The sequence below is a fragment of the Myxocyprinus asiaticus genome, chromosome 11 (assembly GCF_019703515.2).
Source record: "Myxocyprinus asiaticus isolate MX2 ecotype Aquarium Trade chromosome 11, UBuf_Myxa_2, whole genome shotgun sequence".
NCBI classification, from domain to species: domain Eukaryota; kingdom Metazoa; phylum Chordata; class Actinopteri; order Cypriniformes; family Catostomidae; genus Myxocyprinus; species Myxocyprinus asiaticus.
The window spans coordinates 37,917,054-37,929,368 of NC_059354.1; the positions used below are offsets into that span (position 1 = coordinate 37,917,054).

At 38.7% G+C, this 12,315-nt stretch overlaps 1 protein-coding gene across 2 annotated transcripts; it reads left to right on the forward strand.

Moving 5' to 3' along the window:
* Positions 1 to 5,347: 5,347 nt before the first annotated feature.
* On the forward strand, positions 5,348 to 11,559 carry LOC127448510 (inhibin beta B chain-like). 2 transcript variants are annotated; one of them, XM_051711123.1, is made up of 3 exons: positions 5,348 to 5,859; positions 5,973 to 6,282; positions 9,721 to 11,559. In XM_051711123.1, the coding sequence occupies exons 2-3, from the start codon at positions 6,045 to 6,047 to the stop codon at positions 10,500 to 10,502; spliced, it is 1,020 nt and encodes a 339-aa protein (XP_051567083.1). In that variant the 5' UTR covers positions 5,348 to 5,859; positions 5,973 to 6,044; the 3' UTR covers positions 10,503 to 11,559. The 2 variants fall into 2 exon arrangements, with proteins under 2 accessions (XP_051567083.1, XP_051567082.1); XM_051711122.1 differs by having other exon boundaries at positions 5,348 to 6,282.
* The last annotated feature ends 756 nt before the right edge of the window (positions 11,560 to 12,315 follow it).

A 12,315-nucleotide genomic window follows, 5' to 3' on the forward strand; every position in this document is an offset into this window, starting at 1 on the left:
ATGAAAGGTGCCATATGTGGTATTAAACTGTTTACAGATGGTAGTGAACTGAATTAATTAGAGAATTAATTACAAGAATTTGTACATTATTTAGATACAGTATGCATTAGGACAAACAGCGTATTCATCTTCACATATCAGCATGACAGCTATATCAGTAATAAATAGTATGTAAATTAATGTAGCTAATAATATATATATATATATATATATATATATATATATATATATATATATATATATATATATATATATACACACACACACACACACACACACACACACTACTGGTCAAAAGTTTTGAAACACTTGACTGAAATGTTTTTCATGATCTTAAAAATCTTCTGATCTGAAGGTGTATGCTTAAATGTTTGAAATTAGTTTTGTAGACAAAAATATAATTGTGCCACCATATAAATTTATTTCATTATAAAACTAAAATTTAATTAAAATAAAAAAGTTTTTGAAATTGATGACTTGGACCAAATAATAAAGAAAAGCAGCCAAAAAGTGCCCAACATAGATGGGAACTCCTTCAATACTGTTTAAAAAGCATCCCAGGGTGATACCTCAAGAAGTTGGTTGAGAAAATGTCGAGTACATTTCTGCAAATTCTAGGCAAAGGGTGACTACTTTGAAGATGCTAAAATATAACACAGTTTTGATTTATTTTGGATTTTTTTAGTCACAACATAATTCCCATAGTTCCATTTATGTTATTCCATAGTTTTGATGACTTTACTACAGAAGCCCTGAACCGCAAGGTGGAAAAAAAATAATAATGGTGAAATAAATAAATAAATAAATAAATAAAAAGTGTCTCAGTTCCTTCCTGAGCCTAAGTCTTAATTTTTTTTCTCTCTTCCAAATTTTTTTTTTCTCGCTTCAAAAAAAAAATGCATGCGGTACCAAATTTGGCCACCAGGTGCCACTATCAGTAAACATGTAATCTTAAGCTTTTAGTGCTTTCTCTGTTGCTATATAGCTGAATAATACCTGTATTATTTATTTAAGGGTTTGCAAACCTTAATCAAGACAAAATCAGGTTACATATGTTTGATATGGCATTCATTGTCGTGTAACAACTGGAGTTATTTTTTTGTTTGAAACTGTTGGTCTTTCTAAACCATCTATGCCGTTTGCTCAGTGTTACATGGTGGAAGCGAAGGAACATATTGAGGAAAACGGGAAACATGGGGAAATTATTATTATGTCTGTCCTTTTGAAGTGTTAGGGGTACATCTGGTAATGTTAAGGCCGCAGGTGTCATGACCATTTATATGTCTGTGGTCGTGACATCGTGTACAAAAGAAGTCCGATTTCATTGGCTAAGCACCAACCTATAAAATGACTCCTTTGCGCCCTCCCCCTGCCCCGCCTTTCTCTCTTGCCAACACTGAGTTTGCAAGTGCACATGTTAGTTATGCATCAGATATATTGCGAAAATAGTTGCAAAAGTCAAGGCACGAAGATTTGAAATTGCAGTGACAGATTTGAGAAGTTGCAAGTGCCTAATTGAGGTTGTACTGCGAATGTGAATGTAAGAATAAGTGTGTAAAGTTTTTCAATTGTGTAAATTATAACAGAACGCTAACGTGAAATAAGTTTAAAATGCGATAACGCTCACTTCTGGCCGGAGATGCTATGATGTATGGTTCCGCGGCTTGGCAGATGGAACCCCCCGAGCGCAGAGTATTTGGGCATCAAATAAGCAAGGAAAACACTCAAGTACACAACTCAATATACTTAAAAGTTTTATTTTTATTCAATAATTTAAGTTTAAGTTTATTCGGTTTGTAAAGCACATGTAAAAACAGCGAGCGGGCTAACCAAAGTGCTGTACAGAAATAAAAATAAAAAAGTATTTTAAGTATTAAAGAATTTCAGTATTAAAACCCCGGGGGGGGGGGGGGGGGGGGGGCTGCAGGTTGATCCCATTAATACAAGTAAAATTATCCTGGCAAACATTTGATATTGCTAACAATCCACAGTACATTGACTCTGGTACATTTAGAGCATCAACAAATGAGTCTATATATTCATTAGGGGAATTTAAAAATTATTGTACAATACACCAAATTAATTCATATCACCACCTCCTATATCATACACAAACTCCTTACACAGCAAATCTCTAAAACACATAAATATCCACAGAATACATAATTAAATACCACACATCATAAATACACACCATCAATGATTAGTCAATACATGTCATTAATACCACTCAAGCTAAATACATAGCTGTCGTCAATTACAAACAACCTGCCCTCATACCCCCACTCACACACACACTCATGATAATAAACGCCGGAGGACAAATAAATAACATTACACATAACATTCAATGAGGCCTCCCCGGAGAAAGGAAACCCACAAGCATGTAAAACAAATAACCCAACAACAAAATGTACTGCTGGCTTCCTAACCCGCTACTGGACGTGGGATACAGCATTCGTAGAACACATCAACAGCGGCCACCTAAACCTTGAGTTCAAGATTACCCCGAAGTCGCAAATAACCCCTCCCAATTTACTCATGCCGTTTTCGCAACAGCCCACGTCCCAGCACGGCAGCTCCGGCAAAATAATTAGCAGTACCAAAACCCCCCCAACAACAGAAATCATTATACTTTTATAGCTTCACACCCATACTGCTTATACAAAACTGGTGTGTGTAGCCTACTATTCTTTCCCCCGGCGGAACCTGGGGAGTGATACTATAGGTGATTCCTCACCCCTCACCAATTTGTTTGGGATCAGCATTTTACATCGGCGTAACTGTCTAGCTCATGTTTAGACAGACCAACAATATTTGGATATTTATTTGACATTCTTCATCTGGAACTCTTCACTTCTGCAGTAGACAGTGTGTTTCGAAAGCATAGACAACTTGTTATATTAAAATATATTATGTTAATTAAATTCCACCATGAAAGTCTGCACATGACATCCCCGTTCAGTCACGAGGATTTAATTTATAAATGATCTTTTCATTTAGAAATTTGATTACTTACAACAATATTAACATTACCAGATGTACCCTTAACACTTCAAAAGGACAAACATAATAAAAATTCCCCATGTTTCCCGTTTTCCTCAATACATTCCTCCGCTTCCACCATGTAACACTGAGCAAACGGCATAGATGGTTTAGAAAACCCAACAATTTCGAACAAAAAAATAACTCCAGTTGTTACACGACAACAAATGCCATATCAAACATATGTAACCTGATTTTGTCTTGATTAAGGTTTGCAAACCCTTAAATAAATAATACATGTATTATTCAGATATATAGCAACAGAGAAAGCATTAAAAGCATAAGATTACATGTTTACTGATAGTGGCACCTGGTGGCCAAGGTTGGTACCGCATGCATTTTTTTGAAGAGAAAAAAAAAACAGTTTTGAAGAGAGAAAAAAAATTTTTTTGAAGAGAGAAAAAACATTTTTGGGAAGAGAGAAAAAAAAATTAGGAAGAGAAAAAAAAATGTAAGACTTAGGCTCAGGAAGGAACTGAGACACTCTTTTTTTTTTTTTCACCATTATTTTTTTTCTTTTTCCACCTTGCGGTTCAGGGCTTCTGTACTTTACTATTATTCTAAAATTCTAATAAAGAATGAGTAAGTGTTTCAAAACTTTTGACCGGTAGTGTATATACTGTATATATACTATACACACTGTGTTACCCTTCACATTTCATTATATTTTATGGGAATTGTTATGTTTCTTATTTTTAATATCACTTATCTACATTGGGGTGTTCTGTGTTATATTTAATATAGTTTAGTTAATTTTTATTGCATTATTTTAATTTCACCGTATTTTTTACAGTGAATTTCTGGCAACCACTGCTGCCAGTTTTTTACTGTAAATTTAACAGGATTTTTTTTTTTTTTTTTTACAGTGCACCAGTCAGCCACAACATTAAAACCACCTGTCCCCCACGTGCTGCCAAAACAGCGCCAACCCACATCTCAGAATAGCATTCTGAGATGCTATTCTAGAGACTGTTGTACATGAAAATCCCAGGAGATCAGCAGTTACAGAAATACTCAAACCAGCCCATCTGGCACCAACAATCATGCCACGGTCCAAATCACTGAGATCACAAATCAAAAAACATCCAGTGAGCGGCAGTTCTGTGGACGGAAATGTCTTGTTGATGAACAGGGCCGTAGCTAGTGGGGTGAAAGGTGGTAATGATTCTAGGGGTCCAAAGGTCCAGGGGGGCCCACAACAAATTTGAAACTGTATTATTTTAATAGGTAAGGGGCCCAGAGCAATATATATTCATGGGGCCCAGAATTCCTTGCTACAGCCCTGTTGATGAGAGAGGTCAACAGAGAAATGGCACGACCCGGTTCGAACTGACAAGTCTACAGTAGCTCAGATAACCATTCTGTACAATTGTGGTGAGAAGATTAGCATCTCAGAATGCTATTCTGAGATGCGGGTTGACGCTGTTTTGGCGGCACGAAGGGGACCTACACAATATTAGGCAGGTGGTTTTAATGTTGTGGCTGATCGATGTATACAAGAAAGAAAGAAAGAAAGAAAGAAAGAAAGAAAGAAATGGCAACTACAGAAAGTAAAGTGTACTTATATTTGTGAAGCGATAGATGGCGCCATAACATTGAAGAAAAAATAAGGTTGGCATTGCCATCCTACCGGTGGCAATCTCTGTCTTGCTAACAAAGAAACATCTGAAATAATTTCGTACTCGCAAAACGTGACTCGATCCTTGCAAAGCATAGATCTATTTATTATTTCATAAATATTAAACAAACAATAGAGATAGTTTAAAAAATCACAACGATAAAGTTTATGCATTATTGGTTTGGGGAAAAAAAATAAAGAAAAAATAAATCACTTTTTGGTGTTTAACCTGACGAGAACGGTTGAGTTTGCAGTTGCACACATTATAGTCAGATTATGAGCAAACGTTTTAACTGTTTGACAGAAACAACATTTAGCTGCGTAACCAAAACCATTTGACATTGACAATCAATATGAAACACGATGCCACAGTTTTTAAATAGTGCTTCAATTGCAGTCTTGTATTTATTTATTTATTTATTAAGAAAAATAAAAAGAGTTACTTTAGTTTAAGTCTACAGTTGTACAAAAGGAAAAGAAAAAAAAGTTTGTTAAATTGGTTTCAAAAAACGATCCAGTGGTCATGTTGACTGGCTCTATTCTGTTCGTTTTGGACTGATGCGAGTCAATGAGTGTAACCTGTTTTAGCTCATAATCTCGCGTCCAGTTGGTTGAACGTCCCACGTGGTTTGAAGTATAAAAAAGTTTCAGCGCGAGGTGGTTCAGTGTCGTGATTACACGAGAGAAAACACCAAAGGACAACATCCTTACTGAGGCTGCAGAAATACGCATTAGAGAGGCGCAGGAACAAACATCACTTTACCTGATATTCGATGGGAAGATAACTTGCAACATTTAAGTATAGACACTTTCAGTTTGTTATCAAACAAGAAAGACTTCTTTGACAACACTTTAAAGGAATACCTGGCTTGTCTTCTTATTTTTGGTTTCTTTTGTAGAAAGTTACTAAGTTTTAGCAAGTATTAGTAACTCGTTTGATTTGTTTTGATTCTTTACATAGCCTACACGTCAGCTATAATTTGTCATTCATCTGACAACCGCCGTCAATGAAGACTTAAGAATTCTCGAAATTAAATCTCATTATTTCTCCATGTGTTTACCGGGCGATACAAAACACATTCTTTGTGAACGTCTCACAAAATGACTGAGAGCATGATGATGAATGGACATCTGTCAAAGGAGGTTGTTGGAAGTATAAGCCTGTCCTGTTTATAGATCAAATTGACAAAAGCTCGGTAGGAATACATGAACTGATTTGATTGGTTGTTGTATGGACACGCTATTTATGAAAATGAGCATTTACGTCTGCACTGTAACCTGTTTAATGGCTTGCATACTCTCAGTTCAGTGTGCTGTGGGAGCTGAGACAGTGTCTCAGTGCGTCTCATGTGGACTCGGGCATCCGGATGAGTCGGCACGAATGGACACAGACTTTCTGGAAGCGGTCAAAAGGCACATATTAAACCGACTGCAGATGAGAGAGAGGCCGAATATCACTCATCCCATTCCCAAAGCTGCCATGGTTACGGCACTGCGCAAACTTCACGCTGGCAAAGTGAGTGAGGACGGGAGGGTTGAAATTCCCAACTTAGATGGACATGCTGCCTATAACGACATGCAAGAAGAAACATCGGAAATAATCAGTTTCGCCGAGTCAGGTTTGTTAAAGAACTGCTTAAAAGGTTAACGACTGTACTTTTAAAGGGCGTGCATCCTTGATCTTATGTTAATGTTTAATTGGAGCAATTAGAATAACATGACCATCTCTTCACATATAATTAGATATGCTGACAGAAAATAATCACTAGGTTTATCAGATTATGACCTATTTACTAGGTGGGTGTTGGGACATCCATAGAGCACCACTAACACAGCAATCAAAGTATTCCAGATAATACATTAATAAGAGGGCAAGAACGTTTTAACACCCTTTTTCTTTATTAACCAACAATACAACTACAAAAATATTTGTTCTTCTTAATGCCCTCTGTATAAGGAACATATGATTCTTTGAAGTAAAATATAGTAACATAAATACCCATTAGTGCCTGGGTGTTATGATGAAGTCCTGTATCTCATTTCCTGCATTGTATGGCACTTGCAAAATATATGCATCTTGTCTTGTGTAGAAAACCCAACGAAAAGTTTTGTACATTCTTTTTTCTCTTTATTTATCTACCAATGTCCAGAGTCTGGACATTGAGTCTGTCATTTGCATGAGTTTGGAAATACAACAACCCTTGTCTATCGTTAGGATGTATAGCTGAAATGCACCTATGAAAAAGTTTGATATTCAGTTTTTATTATTATTATTTCTTTTCCAGTATCTCTGTTTGAGTAGAAACCTATGCATACATCAGGGATGGAGCATAAAGCTTGTAAAACAGCCTTCTTTATCTTCCAGTCTCGCACACTGTGCAGCACAATTATCTTGGACATTTTCCGAACCTCTTGCTCCAATAAGAGCGATCTGAACATACTCATGACAGCATAACAAAAGGAAGACAATTATTGAGAGAGTACAGTGCATTCTTTCTAAAAACAATATGTCAACTTTGGGAACAAAAACAACAATAGAAAACAAAAGAAATCATTCGGAATAATGCATTAGACATTTGAGTCATTGTGGGTGATAGAGGCTGGGGTGAGGAATGATCTTCATCCTATATCCTACTCTGAAAATGCATTTAAAATAGCAAAGCTTCATCCGGCCTCTAAAAAGTGTTCCCCATTATTCATGACACCTTTGAACCACTGAGCAGCATTGCATCATGGAACTGGCTTCAATTCCTGCTCTCCAAACCCCCATCTGCCTTAAGGCCAGCTGGCACTAACCCCTTAAGTAGAGGCTGCCAGCCAGGGCATGGCATTAGGACAACCCCAGATGCGTTTTGCTTAGAGGTACATGCTCTACTGCTGAGCAAAAAGTGGAATTGGTGAAGTACAGTCAGATGCAATTTGCAAATCAGTGCAGTTGCAGGCAGTTATGTTGCCTCACATGTTGCTCACTCCGTGTTATGCGGTACGATCATAAGCCAGAAGGTGGCTCTTATCTTGCTCTATGCTTTAGGAGAGCAATAAGGAGAGGGCTGCCAAGGTACAGGAGAGGACGGCTGCCAATTTTAGGTCTCTATTGATACTGTCCTATGGGCCATTTCAGAAGTATTTGGTATCCCGTAGCCACAGGAGCGGAGCGGTAGATGATCGCTTCTCATTTGTCAGCATAGCCATTCAGGCTCGCTGAACTTTTCAGGACCATTTCAGTGCAGGGTATTAAGACTTCATTATTATACACTATTCAGTGTGGCACAGTGTCCACAAGGTCAAAGAGCCAAATTGATCTCTTCAGAAATTCTTTGTTTTTTGACATTTGATCCAAGGAAGGAAATTAGAGCCTATAGTGTTAACTGATTGGCAGATAGTCAAAATCTAATCAGGCAGCATGCCATGGTCTTGATCTTATTGATCTTCGACAAGCAGTTCACATTAAGCATTTAAAGCATGAGAGCAACCTTCAGTGAACTAGCTAAACAAACCTGATACCTATCTTCTCAACACTGATGTTTTGAATAGAACTTTGGGTGAGGGGTGATAGTAGTTATCTTGTGAAAGTATTTATTAATGAATCTTTATCAGGCTTCCTATAATGCTACACGGGCAATGCAGTGTCCATCTGTGGTCCATCTAAAATGAGACTGTGGATGAGCAGTTATGTCCTAGGTAGTGGGTTATGTGGTCACAACCCAGAAAGAAAAGTGGGCAGTGTCTTTCCCTATGTGAATAAATTCACTTCAAGCAAGAGCTGTTGAGACAGGCTCTGGAACATTTGTGCACATGACCATGCAAGAATATTTGTATCCAGGGGGCATATAAAGGCAGTTAACAAGGTAAAAATAGTTCAGTTCAGCAAACAGTTCCCTATCATCATAGTACATACTTGTTCACACCTGACACATCTCCAGGGCTTGATTGTCTGTCACTGATGAACTCTGACTATGAGTGTGCACCATGGGATAGGAAAGGGCTGGGCTCTTTACAAAACAAGTCTTGACTTCCCTGCTGAAAAGACCAGCATTGCTTGTCACCAGCATATGTTGTGTTTTAGATGCTGGTCAACTGGCATAGGATGTTAGTCCAACCAGCTTCACCAGAAAAAAATATGCTGGTCGACCAACTTCACCAGCTAGGGATTGGTGGTGAACAGTATAGTTGATCCACCTGCACTAACCAGCATAAAAGGAATTCATACTGGTCTTAGCTGTTCTTTTCAGCAGGGAAGGCTAAGTGCATGAAGCAAGATTTTCAAATGAAGAGCTATCTTATGTGGCAAGCTGTTGACATTGGACCAACCTAATCTGTTGGCAAACATGGTCATTTTACCATTTAAGAATGGGCCAAGCAGCTCTGGAATTCAAATGATGATTACAGAGAATATGATTCATTTGCAACTTTCTGCATCAAGTGAATTTCTCTAATTATGTGGGTGGCCAAAGGAACCTTTAGAAGGAAATTACAATAAATAAATAAAGCTCTGCATCTTGGACTTCACAAATCACTACACAGTTGTGTTTGGAAAGTGGCTAGTGTCATGTAAATGGCCTTTATGTTACCTCATCATGTCTTTCGTTTGAAGGCCACACGCTCAATGCTAGGCTGTGCCACAGCAATCTCCTAATACCTCTCACGGTGCATTGTGTTGTCAGTCTCTGAGGCTCCAGGAGCTTAGGGTTTTCACAGCACTCTCTGTGAACTCAGTGAACCCCCTGGGGCAAGGCCCACATCCTCCATCCCCCCTCCCCCACCCCAAACCACGAGGCCAACTGGACTTAGGCCCAGAAATCTAATGTGGCACCTAATCTAAACTGGGTGTTTTTATGTCAGTGAACGTTGCTAATGAGAGGTTTTGAGCTGTCATGTTATAATCAGAGAAAATAACAACATGTAATCCATTATATACCTCAGGCATAAACAATCTGGATGCACTGTTTTTTGTAAGTAGTTGGAATATTTTGCATTCTTGCGCAAGTTTGCAGATGTCTATGAGTCACATCATAGAACCAGTATTTGTGCAATAATTTTTTATCTGTCCCCTACAGATGATGTGACTCCATCTAAGTCTAGCCTCTACTTTCTGATCTCCAACGAGGGGAATCAGAACCTCTACGTGTTGCGGGCAAACTTGTGGCTCTACTTCAAGCTGTTGCCAGGTGCTCAGGAGAAAGGACTGCGTCGGAAAGTTACGGTGAGAGTGCACTACTTTGAGCCTGGTGGGCAGAGTGTGCACTGGCCCATGCTGGAAAAACGTGTGGAGTTGAAACGCAGTGGCTGGCACACCTTTCCGCTGTCCGAGGCAGTAAGGGAAATGTTGGGTAAAGGGGGTCGGCGACAGGACCTGGACATCCACTGTGAGGGCTGTGAGGCCGCCAACATCCTGCCCATCCTGGTGGACCCGAGCGACCCCTCACACCGACCCTTCCTAGTGGTCCGTGCCCAGCAGGCAGATGGTAAGCACCGTATCCGTAAGCGAGGCTTGGAGTGTGACGGCAGTAATGGCGGTTTGTGCTGCAGACAGCAGTTTTACATAGACTTCCGACTCATTGGCTGGAACGACTGGATCATTGCACCGGCGGGGTACTATGGGAACTACTGTGAGGGTAGCTGCCCAGCTTATATGGCAGGTGTTCCGGGCTCTGCCTCCTCATTTCACACCGCAGTGGTGAACCAGTACCGCATGAGAGGCATGAGTCCTGGATCTGTCAACTCCTGTTGCATACCCACCAAACTCAGCACCATGTCCATGCTCTACTTTGACGATGAGTACAACATTGTCAAACGTGATGTGCCTAACATGATTGTGGAGGAGTGTGGCTGTGCCTGAGACGTCTGCTGGACTTGAGGTTCCATGTTATGACATGTTACAAGAGCAGTGACGGTCATATTTATGGTCTTTTTATACCACATGCATATAGATTGTGTTATTATTTGTGCACTCACAAAGTACAATCACACACATGTGCGTGTGTGTGCATCAAGCAATGGATCATAATATATATGACAGGTCAGTACCTTCTAATGAACAAAAAGACTTTGGGATGATAAGGGAAAGGCAACACCAAATGGTTTATCTCTAGTTTACCATTTCTAGACTTAAAAAAATGGAGAGGGACATTTACATCATTACCAGAGATAAACTGGTGTCATCCACTGACATAAGTACTTATAAACTGTTCAAGCAGTTGTACAAGCACTGACATCTCAGTGTACCTCCAACTTCAGAACACCAGCACTTCAACAGCTTTTTCAAGACTATATGACAAATCATTCCGACTGAGGTCAAAATCAGTGCGTGTCATCATCCCAGTCCTTTCCAGAGCAATGACTCCAGTTGTCTGTGGCATTGTTAAATATCAGTCGTGAGGCTTTTACTCAAATGGCAAGGACCTCTGGACAAAATGCAACTCAAACTACTTTCAGAACTTGCTTTGAATTCCAAACTTCACAGCTTCCTTCATCTGGACACTTCAGTGGCTGACAAATGCTTGCAGCAGTCTGCCATTCTGTCCAGCTGGTTTACACGAGTACAGCACTTGCGAAAACTCTCAAAATGCACAATGTAAAGCACTTGCATAATGCAAAGCCTTCAAAAAGGTACATAGAGGTGGACCTACCCTTGCTCAAAGTCCTTTTAATATAAAGTGCCGCATGAACTATGCAATGTATAGTAATCCTGAGTCATGTCAAACAAACTGAATTCTTTTTTTTTTTTCTACTTGTCTTTAACTCTGTATCAATACTTGAAATGTGATCTTTCGCTTGCTTTCCAGAGCGGATGATTGTTAAGATGTTTGCACTGAAAAGTTGCTGGATTAGTTAAAAAATAAAAAACTGCCATTGAAAATGTTTTTTTTTTTTTTTTTTTTTTTTTTTGTAATAAACTGAATATCATGAAAATATATTGTACCTAATAATTGTACCAAAGAGGCCAATATTTTAGCTATTATAATATGGTGGCAAAGCCATTCCAATATGTGTAAAATAAGTATTGATCTTTCTCAAGAGGCCTAACAATCAGGGTACAAAATTATGGATTCCATCTGTAGCTCTGTCTCATTTTTTCTACCATGTACAGCAACACATTGTCTTCCTTGTCTTTAATTTTTCAGTCTTCTATTTAATAAGAGTTATTTCTTTGCTGTTGTTACAAAGTCATTTAGTTACACAGATGTCATCTCTGTACAGATTATGTAAAATAAAAATGTTATTTCTTAAATATTTTGTAACTTCAAAATAAATTCTTACTTTGCATTATACTTTGAAATGTTAAGCAGCTGATTTTAAATTAATATCACACCACAACACAAACAGATGCGGCAGAAAACATGCCTTAACATTGCATTGACACACTAGATTGATAAACAATTTGGGATATCATTAGAATATAATAATACATTGTATATGCACTGGGTAACACCTATCACACAAATGTAATGATCGAGTTCTATGGTTTCAATATTTGTCATTCTTAGTGCATTCTTAGCTCAGAGGCAAGAGGGCTCTCACTCCACAACATGTAGCCACAGAGACTGATTACATCAGAGTGAGTCCCCTGTAAGTCCTATCAACATGCACTGCCTTTTCTGAGCCCTAGAGGCATAGATGCAAAACACACTTCACTACAATACCTCAAGCAA